Raw genomic sequence first — 13,008 nt, forward strand, 5'->3', positions numbered from 1 at the left:
AATTTAAAGTGCGCTTTTAAATTTAACTCCCCAATTTCCGATTTTAATCGAATATTTCTCTTTCTCCTTTTCAGGAAGCCTTTAATGTTCTTACACGTTACGAGGTACAAGTTGAAAGAGAGCAATTCGATTTGGTCGACAATTTAAGATCAACTTTCCAGAATCTATTAGCTTGTGCTCTGCAGGCTCAAGTTAAATTACTAGAAATGCAACCCTCATTTCAGGATGATTTAAAAACTAATTTGGATAATTTCAAACAGGATAAAATCACATATGTCAATGAATATCGCACAGCAGGACCCATGCAGCCAGGATTAACTCCACGAGAAGCTTCGGATCGTTTAATACTTTTTCAAAATCGTTTTGAGGGAATGTGGCGTAGATTACAGACCTATCAGAGTGGTGAAGAATTATTTGGTTTACCACAAACTGACTACCCCGAATTGGGTCAAATTCGAAAGGAATTGAATCTTTTACAGAAATTATATAAACTATATAATGATGTTATAGATCGAGTTAGCAGTTATTATGATATACCCTGGAATGAGGTGGACATAGAGGAGATTAATAATGAACTAATGGAATTTCAAAATCGTTGTCGTAAGCTACCCAAAGGCTTAAAGGAATGGCCGGCTTTTCATGCTTTAAAGAAAACCATAGATGACTTTAACGATATGTGTCCTTTGCTTGAGCTAATGGCTAATAAGGCCATGAAACCTAGACATTGGCAAAGAATTATGGATGTTAGTAATTATATTTTTGAATTTGATTCTGAAGGTTTTTCCTTAAAGAATATATTGGAAGCTCCCCTATTGAAACATAAAGAAGATATTGAGGATATTTGTATAAGTGCCATGAAAGAGAAAGATATAGAAGCGAAATTGAAACAAGTGACCAATGAGTGGTCTGTGCATGAACTACAATTTATGAGTTTCAACAATCGAGGCGAACTACTGCTAAGAGGTGATACTACAGCAGAAACCATAGGTCAACTGGAAGATAGTTTAATGATTTTGGGTTCTTTGCTCTCCAATCGTTATAATGCCCCATTTCGCAAGCAAATTCAGCAATGGGTCTATGATCTTTCAAATTCTAATGAGATCTTGGAAAGGTGGCTTTTGGTGCAGAATATGTGGGTTTATTTGGAAGCTGTATTTGTGGGCGGTGACATTGCCAAGCAACTGCCAAAAGAAGCTAAAAGATTTTCCAAAATCGATAAATCCTGGCAAAAGATTATGCAAAGAGCTCATGAGACCCCGGGTGTAGTAGCCTGTTGTGTGGGCGATGATTTGTTGAAACAATTGCTGCCACATCTTCAAGAACAATTGGAAATATGTCAAAAATCTTTAAGTGGCTATTTGGAGCGTAAACGTATGATGTTTCCCAGATTCTTTTTTGTCTCCGATCCTGCTTTATTGGAGATTTTGGGACAAGCTTCCGATTCGCATACCATACAAAACCATTTACTCTCCATATTCGATAATACGCGTAAAGTTAAATTCCATGATATAGAATACAATAAAATGATGGCGATTATTTCGAGTGAAGGTGAAATGATACAACTAGATCGTGCCATACGAGCGGAGGGTTCTGTTGAGACATGGCTAACTCAATTACTGGTCACAGCACAGCAGTCATTACATTCCATTATACGTACCGCCTATGCCACAATCAATGATCCAAATTTCACTCTATTAGGCTTTCTAGAGAAGGTACCGGCCCAAGTTGGCCTATTGGGCATACAAATGATTTGGACACGCGATGCGGAAATGGCTCTGATGCAGGCCAGGCATGAGAGGAAAGTCATGTCCGAAACAAATAATAAATTTTTGGATATTCTCAATACATTAATCGATCAGACGACCAGGAATTTGACTAAAATGGAGCGAACTAATTTTGAAACATTGATAACGATTCATGTTCATCAGAGGGATATATTTGATATATTGGTGAGTTATTGGATGTGAGTTTTAGGGATGTCAAATTATTTATGATGTATTTTTTTTCAGTGTCGTATGAATATAAAATCGGCTAATGACTTTGAATGGTTAAAACAGTGTCGTTTTTATTTTAAAGAAGATTTAGATAAAACTTGGATATCCGTTACCGATGTTACGTTTACTTATCAGAATGAGTATTTAGGTTGTACTGATAGATTGGTCATAACACCATTAACCGATCGGTAGGTGTAATTATTGATCTGATGTTTATAAAACAAAGAATTTCAATGTTGTTTTTTTATGAATATAGTTAATGATAAAGTACTGTGAATTTAAGTTTTGTTTAAAATTTCTCATTTTTTTCTAAATCTGTTGCTGATTTTAATTTTCTTTCCTCTTTTATTACAACATCTCATTTAATTTAAAAATATCTTTAATTTCATTTTAACCATAAAACAATTTCGTTTTACTTCCCACATCTAAATATGTACTAAACTTATTTAATCATTCTACCACTCGTATTCGTTATTTCTTTTGCAATAAAGAAAAAAAAAATAGTTTACTAAACATTTTTTAGTTTTGTATTAAGTTTTAATTTATTTATTTAAATGTTTTTTTTCTTCTTCTCAATTTTTCTCGTTTAGCTGCTACATAACATTAGCTCAAGCATTAACATTGAGTATGGGTGGTGCACCATGTGGTCCAGCTGGGACAGGAAAGACGGAAACAGTAAAGGACATGGGTAAAACGTTAGCTAAATATGTGGTTGTATTTAATTGTTCCGATCAAATGGATTACAGGTGAGTGAAATGTATGTGTAACTGGTTATGTTGTTATGTGGTTTAAATGAATAGCATATAAATAATATCCGACCATAAGATACTCTACAATTGTATTTTTAAGATTATTGATCGAAATTTATATACATATCAACTAGCACTTTGCTACACAAGTTGTTCTTCCTAATTGGTTATCAAAATTTTAGGTGCCACGCCCTCTTCAATAGGCCGGCCATTTTTGACTTAAATATTCACAATGATAGTAAAGTAGCTCTGAAAAACGTACAGATCTCTAAATGCAAAATTTTCACGAATATATTACGTAAATTATACCCTACACCACTTTAGTGGGGAAGGTATATTGGGTTTATGTTGCAACGCACAATAATATTGGTCCCATACCCACATTAAAGTATAACAATCGGCTCAATCAATTTCTGAGTCGATTTAGTTGTGTCCTGAGACATGGTACAATTCAACTTAGATGCTTTATTATGAAAGCTTAATCACATTTTATATTTATAACAGGTGTAGTTTGTTATAAGGTTGGCCTCGCCCGATTTCTTACATGTTTTTTATATGGGGTATTCTACACGCACTGGAGCCAGTACGCCTAGAAAGTTGTCCATACAAAATTTGAGGATTATAGTAGTATAAGTTTCCAAGATTTATAACTTTTAGTCTTTATAAGGCGTGGCACTTGAAATTTCATAGTAAAACTAAAAACTTTTACCTTCTGTGGAAGTGATATTTATTAACATTCAAAGAAGCGAAAGAATTCAATTTAGTAATTTCTCTTCAAAATAACTTCCAAAAGAAGAACATAAGAATAACTTACCGAGAATGACTTCAGATGTAGTGCATTTGAAATCAAATAAAAAGGACATCCCATCTATGACAAGTCTGTGCTAAAAATATAACTTCTTTAGGCCTTTTGTACTATTATGAAGTAAATTCTACTTCTTTTTCTCTTCTTCGGAAGTTCTTTATATGCTGGGTAGTTAAAGAGCGACTTGTTACAAACATAATGATAAAATAAATGCATCTACTCTCTTTTATAATTCTCTTTCAGTTGGAGATTGAGAACTTAATACAATTGTTAATATATTTTCCGCAATAGCAATATTCCAAGGGAACACCTTAACATACATGACCAAAAACCCTCACATGTATCCTTTGTAAGCAATTTCTCCTTATTACATTATATTCGCTTATAGTTTTTTATGGGATATTGGAAATTTTATCCTTTAGATATACTCCGATATATAGACTATGTAAATTTATGGAGTAGAATTCATTATTTAAAGGTTATTTAGATTATCAATCTAAACATAAAAAACACACATTGAGGAAGTAAACATATATACATATAGGTAGTTCTACATGGGAGTTGAAATTATAATTTTTGTGTTTTTATTTTTGTAAAACATTTTTCTTAAAATATTTTTTTAATGAGTAACTCGTAAAATTGGTAAAATACTTCAACCTAAATTCTCGTCCAAAATAAAATTTCTATCAAAATACCCATATGTGATGAAAAGTTTTAAAGCAGCACACAACATAAGCAGGTGTACTAAGTATACAGTATTTACTTATTTAATATTGAATTTTAATTAAAATTTTATATCAGTTTACTGTAACCGAATTATAAGAATGTTGACTTCGTACACATAACTACTTACTAGATACGCATACCATAACGAAATACTTAATACTTAGTAGACTTCTTAATGAACATACATATGTATGTATGTTTTTCCTAGCAGTTATTTTAAAATTAGTTATAAAATATAATTCATTACACGTTTTATATTACAGAGGCTTGGGTCGTATTTACAAAGGTTTAGCTCAATCCGGTTCATGGGGCTGTTTCGATGAATTCAATCGCATTGAATTGCCAGTCTTATCGGTGGCAGCGCAACAAGTTGCTGTTGTCTTAACGGCCAAAAAGGAAAAGAAGAAATCTTTTATATTTACGGATGGTGATACCATCGAAATGAATCCTGAATTTGGTATATTTATAACGATGGTAAGTAATCAATGAATGTAGTCGTAACTTGTGTTGCTTCCAAATAGAGAAATATTTATTTTTTTACATTTTGTTTAACATGCGCGTAAAAATGTTATGTTAGTAATTTAAAATTTAGTAGCAAATAAATTTAATTGTTACAAATATTTAATCAAGTATTTTTCGTTGGTTTTACTCTGAAAGAATAGAAAGTGTATAAATTAAAATGATTTACAAATAGAGAGAGAGATAGATAGATAGATAGATAGATAGATAGATAGATAGATAGATAGATAGATATATAGATAGATAGATAGATAGATAGATAGATAGATAGATAGATAGATAGATAGATAGATAGATAGATAGATAGATAGATAGATAGGTAGGTAGATAGATAGATAGATAGATAGATAATAGATAGATACATACATACATACATACATACATACATACATACATACATACATACATACATACATACATACATACATACATACATACATACATACATAGGTTAGGTTAGGTTAGGTTAGCAGGCTGTCCCTTGCAGTTCGCATTAGGGGCACACTTGGGTCCATGTTATGATCCCTTTGACATACATACATACATACATACATACAACAAAACTGAAAGGATTTGAAACTGTATTCTGAGTGTAAAAATGCATCTCAGCTCTTTAACTTCATTAAATTTTACCGTTGGTCTTTTATAAAACGAAAAACAAAGAATTCCAGGTTAAGCACGATTTTCAATGGCTAAATAAATACTTGAGTATTTAATTTTAAAATTTCCATTGTCTGTTTGTACTTTCATTTCGAGACAAGTGTAAGAACACAAATAAAATTTCTACTAAAATTCTTTTGCAAAATGCTAAAATGCTTTTTTCCCATTACATTCATTTCACAGCTTGTCATTCAATTAAAATTTATTTAGCAAAAATTTAGGTAAATATGTATTTTTCATTAGAAAAAAATGAAAAACTTTTTCAGTTTCATTTTGACTGTCTTACACTTGAATACACATAATTGACCTTTGAAATATTGTATAAAGTTGAATTTAATTTCTTCAAATAAAAGTAAGCGCACAGCATACTCTGTAGCTTCGTATCTACTTATTGAGTCTATTAATCACTTCATTATCTACACTTTAGAGCTTGTTAAATGGTCCTCTGATAGTTGTTAAAATTTATGCAAAACACAGACACAGTTACACTTATATAAAAGGTTTTCTTTTTTAACAATAAACCAACTTAGTCTGTCCTTTGTAACGCTTTTGTTGTTGTTGTTGCACAATAAGAACAAACCATCTCTCCATGGTCCAATTAAACTAAAACAGTCATTTATGGTTTAGGTTTACCTTCTAGTTCTTTATTTTTTTTGGGTTGTATTTTTTATTTGAAAATTATTATTTTCATTAAGTGTAAAGGGAATTTAAGTTTGTTGTTACACAAATTAAAAAGACGACAAAGTTTTTTTCTTTATACATATTTGATTAAAATTCACGGCATGACAGGATGTTTTAGGTTTTTTTATGGTGTCAAAATTTTGGTTAAGACAAATGTTATAATAAAGTTTTGCTATGGTGTTTTATGATAAATCACTTTAAGTTTGTTTAAACCCTATTAAGAATATACACCTAAGTGAAAATTCTGGACATAAGAATTACTTGACAGGAATTAATTATACCCTACACCACTATAGTGGGGAGGGTATTATACGTTTGTGATGATGTTTATAACATACAAAAATATTGGTCCAATACCCACCTTAAAGTATACCGATCGATTCAGAATCATTTTTTTGAGTCGATTAAGATATGTTCGTCCGTCTGTCCGGCTGGCTGTCCATGTAAACTTTGTACGCAAGGTACAGGCCGCAATTTTCAAGATAATTTGATGAAATTTTGACCAAGCATGTTTTTAAGCACAGGGACGAAGCCTGTTGAAAATGGTTAAAATCGGTCCATTATTTCACTTAGCCCCCATACCGTACCTCAGGATTTGAACTTTTTATGCCATAATTACGTCAAATATTCTATTATCTCTCTAAAAATTGGTACAAATAAGTTTTATATAAGTATAAATGACACTTTGATCCTAGCCCCCATACAAACCCCCCTTCAAAAATGTCTTAAACGTCTAAAATTGACTTGTAACCATTTGTATCGCAATGAAACTCAACAAAACTAACTGTTATTTAAAAATATATCCTTTTCCCAAATTTGCCGAGGATCGGCCATATTTGACCTATATAAAGCCTCATTTACAAATTTTGGTTTTTTTTTTATCAATAAATTGATTAAATATTTTGGAATAATATTCAACATAAAAGTTTCTTTATAAAAAGTAAAAAATTTTAAAAATCTACTAATGGCGTAGGGTAATATGGTCCGCCATGCCCGACTATACTTTCCTACTTGTTTTTAATATAAAATATTTATTTTTTATTTAAATTAAATTATTAATTTTAAAATTATTAAAAAAAATCCATTGTTGAATAGCATTTTTAAAACTAGTAAATTATTACTTCTAAAACTAGTTCTCAGAAAGATATGATAGTTCTCAGTTAAGATATGATTTTACTATCATATCATTACTGCTAGATCTAAAATCTCAAGATGAAACTTTCCATTAAACATTTAAAACTTATAATTAACCAATATTTGGTACAGATGACAAATTTATCACAAAAAAGTTATAACTCTTAGTGCGATCTTATGCCAAAAATGGGCGGATTTTATTGGATGGGCGTGTTACTTTTCATACAAAACTAATTGACAAACGGGCTGCATTGATTTATGTATTTAAATATTTTCACTAAGAGCAAAACATATTAATCAAAGTTATAACAAGTAAGAATGTATAGTCGGGCATGGTCGACCATATGATATACTACACCAGTGAGTATATTGATTATTTTTTATAATAAAAGTTTGTGTTTACAGTTGTAGGGACTATGTACCACATTTCATCAAATTATCTTGCGAAATATAGCGTGCGCACAAAACTTAAAGACACAAAGGGGGACGGACAGACAGACATATTGGTGATTCTTAGGAATTTTGTATACTTTAAGGTGGTTGTTGGACCAATGTTTTATGAATTTTGTCTGTACATTGACGTTTAAGATCCATCAACATTTTTGTCATCCAAATTTTTTTGCTACGAAAAACGAAAAATTTATCTAACAAACTTTTAAAGAAATTCTGGAATACTCTCTTTGTTCCATGTACCAGGGACCATTTTTTCGATTATTGGGTGATGAAATTTAGTTTATCATCCTTTTTTCTGCCAATGTTCAAAAAAATGTTAAAATATATCAATATAATTTGCTTTTCCTGGGTCTCTTCTAAGTAACAAACATAAAACAATTCAATTTTGGTGATAAATATTCCCTATTACTAATTGAAAATGGGCCACATCGGCCAATTTTTTTGGATAGCCCCCATACAAGTGGACCTCCTGAAAACAGCTTTAACGGGCATAACTAATAACGAGTATAGCGATGAAATTCGACATAAATAAGTTTAATATGAGCCAAAATCTACCAAATTTTTTGAGGATCAGACCATAATTGACCCTACTCCCATATAAGGTCCCCTTCAAAAAATGACTTTAATACTCATTACTGACCCAAAAATGCGAGTATAGCGATGAAATTCGGTATAAATAAGTTTCATACGAACAAAAACCTTTTGACTAATTTTTTTTAGGGTCGGCCCATAAATCACCCTACTTCCCATATAAGGTCCCCTTAAAAAAATTACTTTAACACTCACTTCTGGCCTCAAAATTCGATTATACCGATGAAACTCAGTATAAGTAAGTTTCTTACGAACCAAAACCTTTTAAACAATTTTTTTAGGATCGGCCTAAAAGTGACCCTACCCCCCATATAAGGTCCACTTCAAAAAATGACTTTAACACTCATTACTTTCTAAAAAATGCTAATAAAGCGATGAAATTCAGTATAAGTAAGTTTCTTACGAACCAAAACCTTTTGACCAATTTTTTTTAGGGTCGGCCCATAAATCACCCTACTTCCCATATAAGGTCCCCTTCAAAAAATAACTTTAACACTCACTTCTGGCCTAAAAATTCGGGTGTACCTATGAAACTCAGTATATGTTGGTTTTTTACGAACCAAAACCTGCGCTGAAAATCGACATTAAAAAAATGTATATCCTATACATTATACATATATAACCCTTTTCAATAAATCTCTTTATGTAAACAACTTTTAAGTCTTCTTCCTATATTTAAAAATATTATAGCGTTTTAAAAGTAAATCCATAAAATATTCCAACATTATCTGATTAAATATTAAAAGTAAACACGTGAGAAACGTTTCCAACGACTTAAACAAACGTCTTGACATACATTCTAAATGTTTCAGTTATAAATAGTTAGCAGAGTATTTCTCTGTAAAAATAAACAAATTTTCCTTTAAACGTTTTTCTCTTTTTTTATTCAATTTAAATCAAATTATTGAAATATAGATTTAACTGAATTATTTACACAACACATGGAAATGTTTTTACAACATGTGTTGTGACAACCCACTAAAATACATCAATTTATACGTAATTCCAACTCTAAGTGGGAGTATTTTTAATATCATATCAAATATCAGGAATAAATTGTTAAAGACAAGCTAGTTTTTATATAAAGTCTTGAATTTTCTTTACGATATCTAAACAATAAAAAGAGGCTGTAAAAAAGTATATTTATGATTTGTTATATATTCGATTGTAGACGAATATAAAAAAATCACATTTTCAAATGTTTGTTTTATTGCTGTTCAAAAAATAAAGGATACTAAAGGCTTTGGAAATTTTCTTTACAAAATACTTATTGTCGCATAAAAAGGAAGAAAACACTTAAAATGTTTTAAATAATACAAAGGATTTATTTAAATCTGTGAAAAGTAATACAAAAGCTATAAATTATATTATTAGATTTTATTGTTTTTTAAATATCATTATTTTAACTTTCATATTTTTTCGATTAAGTCATAATTCGCAATGTCTTAACAATAGGATGGTTATTGCTTAGATATCGTAATAGAATTTTTCAGATAATTCGTAAAAACTACGTTGTCTTTTTAAACAAAATCTCATAATATCCGAAAAATTAGCAGAAAATCTGCGAAATTATGAGGTTAGTCAGTTAGATAGATAGATTGTTGGATAGATGGTTAGATAGATAGATAGATAGATAGATAGATAGATAGATAGATAGATAGATAGATAGATAGATAGATAGATAGATAGATAGATAGATAGATAGATAGATAGATAGATAGATAGATAGATAGATAGATAGATAGATAGATAGATAGATAGTTAGAAAGATAGATTAGTTAGTTAGTTAGTTAGTTAGTTAGTTAGTTAGTTAGTTAGTTAGTTAGTTAGTTAGATAGTTAGTTAGTTAGATACATCAAATTCTTATAATTATAAATGCTTCTATCTTTCCTTCTGTTGTACTCTTTTACCAGTGCTTCAAGTGGGTGTCCAACCTACCGCAACCGAACTAGAACACTTCATAACATTGTACGGTTAATTATGGACCAATCCTCATTTAATTCGGTAAATAGACTTTTGTGGTAAGAAACTAACTTATATCGATTTTTAGCGCTACACGAATTTTGGAAGGGACCATATATGAGGTGCCGGGTTAATTATAGACCCAGAATATATATATTCTTGTGGATCTATGATCGATATTTCGATGAAAAAATCAATAGACACCCATCTTTTTTGATGATTAATAAAAAACTTATTTGGTTATTTCGAAATCACGTAAGAAACGTCTGCTATCGGGCCTGTTGCACGCTCCTGTTCTTGAAAAATTTTTACAGAAATTAATAAAAATTTGAATAAATTTGGTCCATTATGGCCGATATTAGCTAAAATATAAACTTTATTCCAGTAGAACAATCTATTTAGAATTAAGTACGAGATTTATATAAAAATATCTAAAATATAAATGAAACCATTTCCAAACTAAATTCAATTTCTTGAAGAATATAAATTGTTCTCGGAAACTATATACGTTAGGCTCGAAACAGTGAAAATCGCCAAAATCTTTAATTGAGTACTAGATCAGACAAAATATTAACCATCATTTTATAACCAATTTATATAATTTCCTTTTACAGAATCCCGGTTACGCTGGCCGCAAAGAGTTGCCCGAAAATTTAAAAATACAATTTCGTACTGTAGCCATGATGGTGCCCGATCGTCAAATAATCATACGCGTTAAATTGGCCTCCTGTGGTTTCTTAGAAAATATAACACTTGCACGTAAATTCTACACTCTCTACAAGTTGTGTGAAGAACAATTGACAAAACAAGTTCATTACGATTTTGGTTTACGTAACATACTTTCGGTATTGAGGACATTGGGTGCAGCTAAGCGAAGGAACTCAAAGGATAGCGAGAGTACGATTGTGATGCGAGTCCTACGTGATATGAATCTATCGAAATTAATAGATGATGATGAACCATTGTTTATATCACTGGTATCGGATTTGTTTCCCAATCAGGTAAAATATATAGAAAAACTGTGGATCTTAAAATTGGATCCTAAAATTTTCCTTACATTTTCAGACCCTTGAAAAGACCAATTACCCTGAACTAGAGGCTGCCATAGCCCAGCAGGCCGAAGAAGCTAATTTGGTCTACCATCCTCCTTGGGTTCTTAAGCTTATACAACTGTATGAGACCCAAAATGTACGTCATGGAATTATGACTTTGGGTCCTAGCGGTGCGGGCAAAACCACCTGTATACACACTTTAATGAAGGCTCTAACACAAATGGGTGATTATCATCGTGAGATGCGCATGAATCCAAAGGCCATAACTGCAGCTCAAATGTTTGGTCGTTTAGATGTGGCCACCAATGATTGGACTGATGGCATATTTTCAGCACTTTGGCGTAAAACTTTAAAAATAAAGAGCGGTGAACATGTTTGGTTGGTTTTAGATGGCCCCGTGGATAGTATATGGATTGAAAATTTAAACTCTGTGCTCGATGATAATAAAACTTTAACATTAGCCAATGGCGATCGCTTAACCATGGCTCCTACAGTGAAAATTATTTTCGAACCTCATAATATAGACAATGCTTCACCGGCCACTGTTTCACGCAATGGCATGGTGTATATGAGTTCTTCTGGTTTGGATTCAAGACCCAGTAAGTTTTTGTTTAATTATTTTAGTACAACATATTTTTTATTTTGTTTAACAGTTGTCCAGGCCTGGCTTAAAAATCGTGCTCCTGGTGAGAAAACAGTATTCTCCGATTTATTTGAACGTACTTTTGTTCCCGTATTTTCTTGGGGTACACAGAATCTAAAACTACTAATGCCCGTCCTACAATGTAACGTTGTACGTCAAATGTTACTCATTTTGGAGGGTTTAGTGCCGGTAAAAAAGGAAGATGAACAAGCTGTTAGTATGTCTAGCAAAGATAGTCAAGATGGTAAGTTATTTCAATATCTTGTTTTCTATACTTCACGCTAAAGGTTTCATCATTGGGTCTTTCATTAGTTCCTACATACATAATTGTATTTCATTTATTTTACTTAAATAATTTTCAACGTTTTCAGTTAAAGTTGTTGTTAAAGAAGAACGTCGTAATTCCTTAGCCGAAGAAGATGATGGTAATGTATTTGAATTTCGTTTATTTTTTTTTAACCTAATTTCAGATTTCTTCTAACATCTCTATGTACATAATTTTCTTATGAAGCTTATAAGTAATGTGACTAAAAGCTATTTCTTAAAGCACTTTAATTTCTTTAAGCATTTGAAGCAATGATTCGATTAATATGTTTATAATAGTCTAGTTACTCTAGCATATACTTCGGACTGAAGTTTATTGTGAAGTTTAGTTTCAATGTATCTTGAGATTACCACTGGTAGCTTCGTGGTGTATCTAGGGTTTTTAGCTTACTTTTTAATACCCATATGCAGAATCAACGCGGAAAACTCTGCGATGTTAAGGTTTTCCTGGTCTGCATCCATTCATTTAAAGAAACTATCTAACAAATCTTTTCAACAGTCTGATCTAAAGGGAATCATATTGGTGTTGCAGTTTCTTGTTGGCATTGACTTATTTGTTTTTCTCTGTACTATGAACCTTCTAAAAATTTATAATGTTTCGAAATTCAAAAAACTTTCCATCTGTTGTTAGTCAACCCGCATTCGTAATATGCGAAACTTATTACAACTGTCGTGGTTTTCTTCTTCAATAGCAAAACAGATTGCTCATTGGCTT

The 13,008-nt window shown here is 31.3% G+C and overlaps 1 protein-coding gene across 1 annotated transcript in view; it reads left to right on the plus strand.

Moving 5' to 3' along the window:
* LOC111678073 (dynein axonemal heavy chain 5) overlaps positions 1–13,008 on the plus strand; it is a 67,469-nt gene that overhangs the window by 8,176 nt on the left and 46,285 nt on the right. Inside the window, 7 exon segments of the mRNA XM_046947919.1 lie at positions 75–1,949; positions 2,010–2,182; positions 2,585–2,740; positions 4,538–4,748; positions 10,889–11,275; positions 11,340–11,925; positions 11,980–12,213. Of these exon segments, the coding sequence (XP_046803875.1) occupies positions 75–1,949; positions 2,010–2,182; positions 2,585–2,740; positions 4,538–4,748; positions 10,889–11,275; positions 11,340–11,925; positions 11,980–12,213 (3,622 nt within the window).

Source organism: Lucilia cuprina, chromosome 4 (assembly GCF_022045245.1).
Source record: "Lucilia cuprina isolate Lc7/37 chromosome 4, ASM2204524v1, whole genome shotgun sequence".
NCBI classification, from domain to species: Eukaryota; Metazoa; Arthropoda; class Insecta; order Diptera; family Calliphoridae; genus Lucilia; species Lucilia cuprina.